At 52.8% G+C, this 11,780-nt stretch overlaps 1 protein-coding gene across 2 annotated transcripts in view; it reads left to right on the plus strand.

Annotated features, from left to right (window-relative positions):
* PIK3R5 (phosphoinositide-3-kinase regulatory subunit 5) overlaps nt 1-7,705 on the plus strand; it is an 88,080-nt gene extending 80,375 nt beyond the window's left edge. The window contains exons 13-19 of one of the 2 annotated variants that reach the window (XM_003818082.5): nt 56-184; nt 339-432; nt 1,714-1,790; nt 4,646-4,739; nt 4,815-4,897; nt 5,512-5,624; nt 5,743-7,705. In XM_003818082.5, the coding sequence (XP_003818130.3) occupies nt 56-184; nt 339-432; nt 1,714-1,790; nt 4,646-4,739; nt 4,815-4,897; nt 5,512-5,624; nt 5,743-5,890 (738 nt within the window). In that variant the 3' untranslated portion in view covers nt 5,891-7,705. The remainder of the gene's footprint in view (nt 1-55; nt 185-338; nt 433-1,713; nt 1,791-4,645; nt 4,740-4,814; nt 4,898-5,511; nt 5,625-5,742) is intronic. The other variant, XM_008971334.4, reaches the window with a different exon arrangement.
* Nucleotides 7,706-11,780: the final 4,075 nt, after the last annotated feature.

Consider the following 11,780-nt stretch of genomic DNA (forward strand, 5'->3'; position numbering starts at 1 on the left):
TTACCATCTATCCACCCACCCATCTGGCTTGGCCGCCCCTTCCCTCTGGCCACAGCAGTCCCTGAAGGCTGAAGCCCAGGCCCTGGAGGGCTCCCCGACCCAGCTGCCCATCCTGGCCGACATGCTACTCTACTACTGCCGCTTTGCCGCCAGACCGGTGCTGCTGCAAGTCTATCAGACCGAGGTAAGGCCTCCCTGCCCTGCACCGCCTCTTCCCCACCTGCCGGGCCTGCAAGGCCCCACCCCTGCCCCGGGAGAGCCAGCAGGTCTATGCTGGAGGAGCCAAATGGGCCCCTCCAGGAGGTTCACACTGATGTACATGCTCCTGCCCTCTCCAGCTGACCTTCATCACTGGGGAGAAGACGACAGAGATCTTCATCCACTCCTTGGAGCTGGGTCACTCCGCTGCCACACGTGCCATCAAGGCGTCAGGTGGGTACTGCCTGAGCAGAGACAGACGGGGAGGCGGGGCCTGGGACGCGAAACGTGGAGCTCTGTGGAGGTGGGGTTACCTGGGAGGTGGGGCCATGGGAAGGTGGGGTTGCACAGGAGGTAGGCCCCTGGGGAGACGGGGTTACCGGGAGGTGGGGCCATGGGGTGGCTGGGTGACCCGGTAGGCGGGGCCCTGGGGAGGCAGGGATACGGGAGGTGGGGCCACGGGAAGGCAAGGTTACCCAGGAGGCAGGGCCATGAGAGGGCGGGGTTACCTAGGAGGCAGGGCCATGGGGAGGCAGGGTTGTCCGGTAGGTGGGGCCGTGGGGAGGCAGGGTTACCGGGAGGCAGGGCCATGGGGAGGCGGGGTTACCCAGGAGGTGGGGCCATGGGAGGGCGGGGTTACCCAGGAGGTGGGGCCATGGGAGGGCGGGGTTACCCAGGAGGTGGGGCCATGGGAGGGCGGGGTTACCCAGGAGGTGGGGCCATGGGAGGGCGGGGTTACCTAGGAGGCGGGGCCATGGGGAGGCGGGGTTGTCCGGTAGGTGGGGCCTGGGGGAGGCAGGGTTACCGGGAGGCAGGGCCATGGGAAGATGGAGTTACCCAGGAGGCGGGGCCCTGGGGAGGCGGGGTTACCCAGGAGGTGGGGCCATGGGAGGGCAGGGTTACCTAGGAGGCAGGGCCATGGGGAGGCGGGGTTGCCTGGTAGGTGGGGCCCTGGGGAGGCAGGGGTACCGGGAGGCAGGGCCATGGGAAGGTGGAGTTACCCACGAGGCAGGGCCCTGGGGAGGCGGTGTTACCCAGGAGGCAAGGCCATGGGGAGGCGGGGTTGCCTGGAAGGCAGGGCCCTGGGGAGGCACGGTTACCGGGAGGCAGGACCATGGGAAGGGGGGTTACATGGGAGGTCGGGCCAGGTGGAGGCAGGCTTACCCAGCAGGTGGGCCCTGGGGAGGCAGGGTTACCCAGGAGGTGGGGCCCTGGAGAGGCAGGACCCTGGGAAGGTGTGATCACAGCGGAGGTGGGGCCCTGGAGAGGCAGGACCCTGGGAAGGTGTGATCACAGCGGAGATGGGCCCTGGAGTGATGGGGTCACTGAGGAGGTGGAGATCCCCAGAACGTGGAGCCAGAGAGAGAGGCAGGGCCTTGGTGAGACAGATCCCTAGGGAGTCACGGTCCATGTGGTAGGGGATGGGGAGGTAAGGCCCAGGGAGGCAAAGCCACTGCGTTCGTGAGGAGCCGGGGAAGCCAGGGGTAGTGAAGGGTCTGTCTGTGTGTGGCACAGGTCCTGGCAGCAAGCGGCTGGGCATCGATGGCGACCGGGAGGCTGTTCCTCTAACACTACAGATTATTTACAGCAAGGTAAGACCCATGCTGGGGCTTCTTCCCCTCCAGTATCTGCTGCTGATACTTCCTCCGCCAGAGCTTGGGCCCAGAGCTGGACTTGTGTGTTCCTGAGCCCCAGTCTTTATGCTGGAAGGCTGCAGCAGGCTCCCCTGGATGCTGAGAGAAGCAGAGAAGGGAGGGAGTGGATATCTCTGTGCTTCTTGGCCTCCAAAGCCTCTCTCCCACCATGTTCTCTGCCCCCACCCGAATGCGCTCAGCAGCAGCCCAGGGGTAGGGGTCTGCTGGGCCTGGCTACAGGGCTGGGGCTGAAAGGGGGCAAGGGAAGCCTTCCAGATGCACCTCAGGGAGAAGCCAGGGTCTCGGGGGGCCAGTGTGCCTGGCAGGCTGCATGCAAGGTGGGATTGGCGTGAGAAAGGAGTGAGGAGAGCTGTGGGGAGGTGGAGGGCTGTCCATGACATGCCAGAAGACATGAGTTCTCTGAGCAGGTCGCATCCCAAGGTCCAGGCTGAGGGAAGCTTGGCCTCACAGGTGGGCTTCTTCCTTCTTTCCTGCCTCCTTCCCTTTCTTCCTTCGGCCATTCCAAAGATATCCTCTTAGCACCTGCCCATGCTGCCTCTGTGCTGGGCAGAGGAAAAGAGGGGTTGAGCAGGGAAGCCTAGGCCTCACTTTAGCTTGTCTAGAGGAGGGAGACAGACAAGAAACGAGGAAACAAAGAAATAGCCAAGATAATTCCAGAGAGCGGCAAGTGATGACAAAGCAATAAAACAGCAGATGGACGGTGGTGTTGGGGCTGCAGTGCATTTGGCAGTGAAGGAGGTGGGCAGGAGGCACCGACACTCACTGTAGCCACATGTCAGGTGCTTGCTAGACGTCTTCCACAGCCCAGGCACTGTTCTAGGCCCTGGAGCCTTCCTAAGAGTGAACAAAGGACAGACGTGGTCCCAGGAGACCTGCTGGCCCCCTGGAGTGGGTGGTAGGCATTGGTTCGATGATGCACATGATGTAAAATTACAACTGTGACACATGGATGAGGAGAGGGACACGGGATGTTCCTAAGTGGCAAACCGAACCCAGTCAGGAGAGTTAGTAGTGAAGGCTTCCTTGAGAAGGCACCTGAGTTAATATTGGAGGGAAAACCAGGAGTTAATTAGGCTGAGAAGAGAGGTGAGTGCTCTCACAGCAGCAGAAACTGCATGTGCAAAGGCCCTGTGGTGGGAGGCAGTGTGAACACCTTGAAGCACTCTGAAAGAAGACCCCCAGGCTGGAGCAGAGACAGCTGGTGGGAACATGATGCTGAGGTGAGGCTAAAGAAATGGGGGACCAGCATACCAAGAGCCTTGATTGCAATGAAAGGAGTTTTGTTTTTTTGTTTGTTTGTTTTTTTGAGACATAGTCTCGCCCTGTTTCTCAGGCTAGAGTGCAATGGCTCAATCTTGGCTCACTGCAACGTCCGCCTCCCTGGTTCAAGCAATTCTCCTGCCTCAGCCTCCTGAGTAGCTGGGTAGCAGGTGCCCGCCACCACACCCGGCTAATTTTTTGTATCTTTAGTAGAGACGGGGTTTCACCACGTTGGCCAGGCTGGTCTCGAACTCCTGACCTCATGATCCACCTGCCTTGGCTTCCCAAAGTGCTGGGGTTACAGGCATGAGCCACCATGCCCGACCCAATGAAAGGAATTTTATCCTAGTCCTAAGAGCAGTGGATATCCATTAAGGGGGCTTATGTTTGTGGTGGGGCTGGGAATGCCTGTGACATGATTATATCTGAGGCTTGGAAGCTCCCTCTGGCAGCTCTGTGGAGGACAGATAGGAAGGGTCCACAAGTGATGCAGGAAGGCCAGTTAGGAGGCTGTTGCCATGGTCCAGAAGAGAAATTAGGGCAGCAGCCTGCACTAGGGTAGTGGTGGCAGAGCTGGAAAGGAATGGGAGACAGATGTGAGTGATGTAATCAGCAGAGCTCATGGATGGGTTAGGAAAGGAGAGGCCAGACTCCTGGAGTCACTCCTCTGTGACTGGCAGCACCATCTTCTCGGGGGGGACCACAGGAAGAGGCCCGGGTCCAGTTGGGGAAGATCTTGAGTTTGGGTCGGGACATATTATTGAGATTGAGAGGCCTTGAGAGGTATAAGGAGACAGTGAGAATAGACGGCTGGCTGAACGGGCCTGACTTTGTGGTGAATATGAAGATAGGTGGACAACTGCTAATGGAAAAAGGTCACGGAGGAGACTCCTGAAGGGGGGAAGCAGGGAATACAAAGAGCAGAGGACCAAGGGGAGAACCTTGAGCCCTTCATGATGTAATGGCGGGCAGAGGGCAGCGATCCAGCAAAGCAGAGAGGCACCAGCCAGAGAGGCGCTAGAAAAACCAGGAAGGTGCCATCACGAAAGCCCAGGAGAGGTTTTCAAGGAGGGGAGAGCAGTGAACTGTAAGGTCAAGTAAGCTGAGGACCAAGAAGTGTTCTTGGGTTTAACAACACGGAGGTCCCTGATGACAGAGACATTCACACAAAGACTTGAAGAGGGGGTTCGGGTCTGGCTCTGCCAGAAACAGCATGCCTGTGGGCCCAACCCTTCTTCACTCCGGGCCCGGCAGGAGAGCTTCAGGACCACCCCTGCAGGTGCTCTCAGCTCTTGTACCTTTCAACCTGGTCACAGAGGCTGCTGACCCCTAGACCAAGCCAGTGACGTGAGCTCTTCCCTGCAGTCATCCAGGTCTATCCAGGGTGGTACAGGGGCCCTGGTGAATAAGAGAGGGCTTTCTGGAGATATGCTAACTAGAGGTAACCGCCTGTCACTGATGGGCCTTCAAAGAGAAGGCGGCAGGCACCGGGGCCTCTGGACTCAGAGGGTCTGGCTACGCTGCATTTCCAGGGGGCCATCAGTGGACGAAGTCGCTGGAGCAACCTGGAGAAGGTCTGTACCTCCGTGAACCTCTACAAGGCCTGCCGGAAGCAGGAGGAGCTGGGTGAGTGGGGTGCTCAGCGTGGGGTGTGCAGTAGGGAGGTGCTCTGAGCCTGGCCTGAGTGTCCTTGCCCTTCAGATTCCAGCATGGAGGCCCTGACGCTAAACCTGACAGAAGTGGTGAAAAGGCAGAACTCCAAATCCAAGAAGGGCTTTAACCAGGTACGGGCTTCCCTCTCCTTCCAGCCATACCCTCAAGAGACTTACTGGAGCATGCATGTGCGTATGTGTGTACGTGTGTGTGCACATGTATGTGTGTGCATGTGTGCACATATACACCCATGTGTGTACATACTTGTGTGTGTGTGAGAGAGAGAGGAGAGGTGGGGGAGGAGAGGCAGGGTGAGGGGTGTGATTTGGGGATGCACACAGGTGTGGAGTGTTGTGGGGTGTCGGGGAGGTAGGGGTGCCCTGTGAGAGGACGCGTGTATGTGGAAAAGTTGTGGGGTGGGTGCCAGGAGAGTCCTAAGACTCCGAGACCAAAGAAAGCACGCTCTGGATCAGGGGACCTGGGGCTGCTCCGGTGAGGGCAGCAGGCAGGGCAGAGTCTCCTCAGGGGGCACTTGCTTCTTCCAGATGCTGGAGAGGAGGCAGGGGCTGATGGAGGCCTCAGGCTCCCTCCCGTGACCTGGCCATTAACCCTGGAGCGCGGTCAGACAAACCCCTGCCCTCCCACACCCCTAGAAGTGGATGGGCAGTTCTGAGATAAGGAACTGCCAGGGGCTGGCAGTGTTGGATGGCCAGGGATTCGGGGCTGACCTGGGCCTTCCTTCCAGATTAGCACATCGCAGATCAAAGTGGACAAGGTGCAGATCATCGGCTCCAACAGCTGCCCCTTTGCTGTGTGCCTGGACCAGGATGAGAGAAAGATCCTGCAGAGTGTAGTCAGGTAGGAAAGGGGGGTCCTACGGAGGGGAGCAGTTTCTGCTCCCACCAACCCAGAGGCCTGGAAGGAGCTGGAGGGATGGGGGCCTGCTCTGATCCCTGGCCCCTGCCCTGCTGCACAGATGTGAGGTCTCACCGTGCTACAAGCCGGAGAAGAGCGACCTCTCCTCGCCACCCCAGACGCCTCCTGACCTGCCGGCCCAGGCCGCACCTGATCTCTGCTCCCTTCTCTGCCTGCCCATCATGACTTTCAGTGGAGCTCTGCCCTAGTGTGGGCCCAGCGCCAGACTGGACAGAAGCCCTGGGGCAACCTCCTCGGCGACCCCTCCAGGACAGTCCCTCTCTGTGGAGAATTGAATGGCCCTGTGCAGAGCCAGAGTCCCACTGTGGGTCCTGCAATGAGCAGGGGCTGGGAGTAGAGGGTTTCTGGGGCCTCAGGGTTCTGGGAAAGCAACAGCTATCAGAGAGAGAAGGGCCAGACCCCATAGCCTCTTAGATTCCTCACAGTAGAAGGAGAAGGATGGGTAAATTGACCTCTGAAGTCCCTGACCATTAGCATGGTCTAGGATCCTTTCTAGAAGGAAGATCTGAGGCTCTGGTGCTCAGGGGGATGGCTTGGGCCTTTTCTCTCAACCTTGGCTGAGCCTACCCCTTACTTTGCCAAAGACTTGAGGACCCCGTATGTCTGGAGTTCAGTCCCCTCCTCTGTGGGGCTCAGGTGATTGAAATGTGGATGAAACATTTCTCTACTTCAAGACCACCTCTCCCTGCAAACACCACACACACATGCATGCATGTACGCACATGCGCACACACACACGCACACACCTCAATAATTTCTCTCAAGTTTCCTGAGTCTCCAGAAAAACAGCACTAACGCTGGACCTGTCTACTCTCAGAACCCGGCACAGATTCTCTCTTGATCTCCTTTTGGAATCTGAGATTCTTAGAAGACAGGATAGGCTTAAATTTCGTAGCAGCTCAGTTCTAGCTAAATCACTAGAGGAAGTTAATTAACTTTAAGCCTTCATTTCCCCAGCACTAAAATGGAGTGGAGAGTTGGGGTGGAAATAAGACATCCTTAAAAGGTTAAATTGTCTGCAAAGCACCTAGCCCAGTGCCGAGCTCCCAGTAGGTGTTCAGTAAAGCTTAGTGCCTGACTTTCTGAACACCGATTCCTCCTGTTTGGAGTCACTGGGATACTCTCATTGCCGTTGGGATGTTCCTCACTCCTTCCCAGTTCGTGGCTGAGGCAGAACCCAGACTGAAGAGGGAAGAGACATTCCAGAGGAGGATTGCCTTCGTCAGGGTAAGGGGTGGGCTGCTCAGAGGCCCTACCCTTCACCCCCTTCTGTATCAGATTGGCCCTCCCACTCCCATCTCACTCTGTGTGTACAATCTTCCATATCCGCAAGTTCACTGGCACTCTTCTGGCACCTGGGCAAGATCCCAGAACAAAGGATGGAGTGACTGGCCTCACAGAGCTTAGTGCCCGACTCAGGGGAAATGGGACTGGTACATGGGAAATGGTCAGCCTAGGATAGGACACGAGAGTCTGAAATTCAAAGCAATCAGCTTGAAGTGGTTTGAGAAGCTGGAAGCAAACATGGACTAGAGAGATAGGGCAGAAGTCAAGACGAGGATCTGGACTGATAGATGTGGAGAAAGTTGCCACGGAAGCATGAACTGTATCCTGCACAAAGTCCCTCTTCCCCGCCTCCTAATTCATTATGCCCAAAAGGCCTTACGTGAAATTCCAGCCCAGAGTACTCATGACTTGAGAGACGTGGACAGAGCCAGCTTCTACCTTGCCTGGCCGTCTCTCCCCTGTCTTAATGTCTGCTCTTGCTCTAAGCTCCAGAAGAGTGGCGGGCCATGTATCTTCAATACTTTTTTGCTGTATGGGCAGGTTGTCTTATTACATGATCAACAGATGTCCAGGAACTAATGAGTGGAATTTAATATTATTGTCAAATAAAACTTGATTTGTCCTATATTTAATGACCAGTAGTTACTTTGCTGCATGACACCTGCTAGTTGTACAGTTTATATAAATCATTGTATTTATACCAGAAAGAAGCTTCATAGGGGATTGTTTTATTTCTCTTTTTGTAATTTTCCACCCTATAGAAAATATATCTAGGTGAAAATTTTCCCCAATACTGTTCTGCTTAAGCCTTATCATACTCACCGACCCACAGAACAAAAATTCCTACACCTAAGGACTCAGCATTTGGCGTTTCCTGTGCCACTTCACTTGAGAAATATATACCCATATATCCATCTGTTTCCTGTACCCCAAGCTCCAGGGAGGGGACGGGCCTGAGGCCGTTGCTGCAGATGGGTGGCACAGTGGATCCCGGACCTACCATGCAGCTGAGAGGAGGGGAAGAGAGCTCAATAACGGCCCTCTGGATCTGGGACTGCCTTTAGACTTGGGTGATAAGGAAAGAGAGAAGAAGAAGTGGAGGGATGGTAGAGGACACCTGTGGCTTGGGAGAGGGAGGTAAGTACCAGGTTGCCAGAACACTATTCAGGATGGAGGGAGAAAGAACTGTGAGCTGTTCCAGCTCTGCATCAGCTGGCTATTGCAAACAATGAAGCATACCTTCAATTCAGGGGACTAAGTCTCCGATCATTTGTTCTTGCTCATGCATCTAGAGGACATCTAGGGACCACCTGATCTAGGCTGGGCTCAGAGTGGCTTGGCTCCAAGCTGCAGGATGGGTGCAGATCTGCTTCGTTGGTCTTTCAGACACATTGGACCAGCATGACAGGCAAGCAGAGACACGCGATGCCTCCTAGGAATGGAGCCTGGAACAAGAACAATATTCCTTCTGCCAATAATTGGCTAACATTGATGAAGCACATCAACCCACAGACTTAATAAACCCAGCAAATTTCGCACAGGAATTTTGACACAGGAATCTCCACACAAGAAAAAAACAAAATCACATGAGAAGTGCACTTTACCTTTGATGTTCTTTCCATAACTCCAGTCTAATCAAGAGTAAAAAAGATCATATAAACCCAGACTATGGGACCAGATAACCTGACCAGTACTCTCTTACTGTCACAAAAAATAAGGAAAGACTGAGAAACAAAAAGAGATGGAGTAAACCTGAAAACTAAGCAGTGGACACTGGCTTCTATCCTGAAACATTAATCTAAAAACTGGTAAAATCCCAATACAATCTGGAGTTCAGTTTTTTCTTAAACACACACACACACACACACACACACACACACACACACACACCCCTTACTGTCAAACTTCTAAAGAAAAAAAGGTAATAAGAAAATACTAAAGACAGAGGAAAATAATACACTTTATCTTCAAAGTAGCAACAATTAAACTGAGAACTCTCTCTTTCAATAGAAATAATGGAAGCCAGAGATGATGAAATGATATCTTTAAAGTATGAGGGGAAAAAACAAACCTACTAACCTGGAATCACACACTCAGAATTGTCTGATAATACTTTTTTAAAAAAAACTTATAAACTGCAGCGGCCGGGCGCAGTGGCTCACACCTGTAATCCCAGCACTTTGGGAGGCCAAGGCAGGCAGATCACGAGTTCAGGAGATCGAGACCATCCTGGGTAACACGGTGAAACCCCGTTTCTACTAAAAATACAAAAAATTAGCTGGGTGCGGTGGCGGGCACCTGTAGTCCCAGCTACTGGGGAGGCTGAGGCAGGAGAATGGCGTGAACCCGGGAGGCGGAGCTTGCAGTGAGCCGAGATCGCAGCATTGCACTCCAGCCTGGGTGACAGAGCGAGACTCCATCTCAAAAACAAAACAAAACAAAACAAAACAAAACAAAAAACTTATAAACTGCTCACAAGGGACACACTTTAAATATAACATCACAGAAAGGTTGAAAGCAAAAGGATGGAAAGAATCACACCATGCAAAACCAACCAGATCAAAAAAGCTGGTGTTAACACACTAATATCCAAAGATGCAAAACCGGACCAAAAAAGCTGGTGTCAATACACTAATATCCAAAGATTTAACAGCAGAAGCATTACGAAAAATAAAGAGGAACATTTCATAAAGATTAAGGAGTCCAACAAAAGGTATTACAGTTATAAAGCTATATACACCAAATAACAACTGAAAATTATATATAAATATAAATACATGTCGCTATATAAATACAAACTGTATAAAAATATAAAACAAAAATTGACAGAATTAGAAGTCTCCACAACCCCAGTGGTCAACATACCTCTCCCAATAGCTGATAGAACACATAGACAAAAAAATTTTAATAGAGATATACAAGATCTGGACAACACAATTAACAAATTTGATGTTACTGAAATTGATAGAACATTGTGGCCCGTTCTCAGCTCACTGCAAACTCCGCCTCCCGGGTTCAAACGATTCTCCTGCCTCAGCCTCCCAAGTAGCTGGGACTACAGGCGCATGCCACCACACCCAGCTAATTTTTTTTATTTTTTTAGTAGAGACGGGGTTTCACCATGTTGTCCAGGCTGGTCTCGAACTCCTGACCTCAGGTGATCCATCCACCTCGGCCTCCCAAAGTGCTGGGATTACATGCGTGAGCCACCACGCCCAGACAGAAGATTCTTTAAACCATACTTCACAAAAATCACTGGCCGACCTAAGAATGGATCCCCTATTGGTCAGACACATACCCTGGATACTATCACCATGAGCTGTAGGCGAATCCATGGGCCAAGTGGTTATAGACTAAAGGGGCTCTGAGCCAGAATGTCTCATCCGGTCCATGAGCTTTTGTAATCCGAGTCATTGAACACTGAGGAAAGGGGCCGAGGTAGGGGACTGAAACTAGAATCCCCATTGGGTCCTGCTGTTGGCAGATGAAGAGAAAGGAGGAGGCTGTCCTTTTCAGCACCCCATCCTCCTCCTCCTCAAGGTGGCCCCTCCTCCGCATGGTACCTCACCAAGAGCTCAGGAGCTGGCCATAAACTTGCAGACTCTCACCTCCCACTACTCACAGCAGAATTACTTCTGCCCTAGGCATGTTGACCTCCTGGTCTTGCCATCCCTGGAATGGGTATATTTCTCCAACTTTGGGAGGAGATAGGTGTCTCCTTTTGCCACTTCCTGCTTCCTAGAAAGCTGGGCAGGCCTCAGTTAGGGGACCAAAATCAAGCTGTGCACTGCGGGTCTCAGGGTTTGGGGCCGTAGAAGGGAGTGCTCTCTTGGCCCCCAGTTCCATCATTCCTTCCTGCACCTGGCAGAACCCCTGTGGCCTTACATTTCCTCTGCCCCCTTTGTCGGATACGGCACTCTCTCAGGCTAAACCTCAGATCACAGGGAGGCCAGGGAGGAGCAGGAGCGTTCACCCTTGGAGTGACCCTGGCCGCCTCCCAATGTCTCCAAGCCTCGCTTCCTTGCCTGTGAAAATGACACAGTGTCTACTTTCCGGGGAGTGTGTAGGGCTCATCAGGGGACGCAATGTGAAAGGGGATGGTGCTGCTGAGACTGTAGTCCAGGTAGCCTACTGGGCCCCAGGTGTAATGCTCAACCTTGTTTTTACTAACTCTGTTTTTAGACTCTCCCTCTTTCCTTTAATCACCTAGCCTTGGTTCCACCTGAATTCACTCTCCCTTAGCTAAGAGAGCCAGACAGACTCCATCTTGGCTCTTTCACTGGCAGCCCCTTCTTCAAGGACTTAACTTGTGCAAGCTGACTCCCAGCACATCCAAAAATGCAATTAACTGATAAGATACTGTGGCGAGTGATATCCGCAGTTCCCAGGAATTCGTCAGATTGATAACGCCCAAAGCCCCGCGTCTATCACCTTGTAATAGTCTTAAAGCCCCTGCACCTGGAACTGTTTACTTTCCTGTAACCATTTATCCTTTTAACTTTTTGCCTACTTTATTTCTGTAAAATTGTTTTAACTAGACCCCCCTCCCCTTTCTAAACCAAAGTATAAAAGAAAATCTAGCCCCTTCTTCGGGGCCAAGAGAATTTTGAGCGTTAGCCATCTCTTGGCCACCGGCTAAATAAACGGACTCTATTTTTTTTAAATAAATGAAGCCTATTTTATTACTTCAAGTGTTAATGATAAAAAAAAAATTTCAGCACAGCTGTTGTATTTTAAAAAGTGAAACTACATACTATGTTTCTAGCTCAGTAAACAGATGAACCTGATGTC

Source organism: Pan paniscus, chromosome 19 (genome assembly GCF_029289425.2).
Source record: "Pan paniscus chromosome 19, NHGRI_mPanPan1-v2.0_pri, whole genome shotgun sequence".
NCBI lineage: Eukaryota > Metazoa > Chordata > Mammalia > Primates > Hominidae > Pan > Pan paniscus.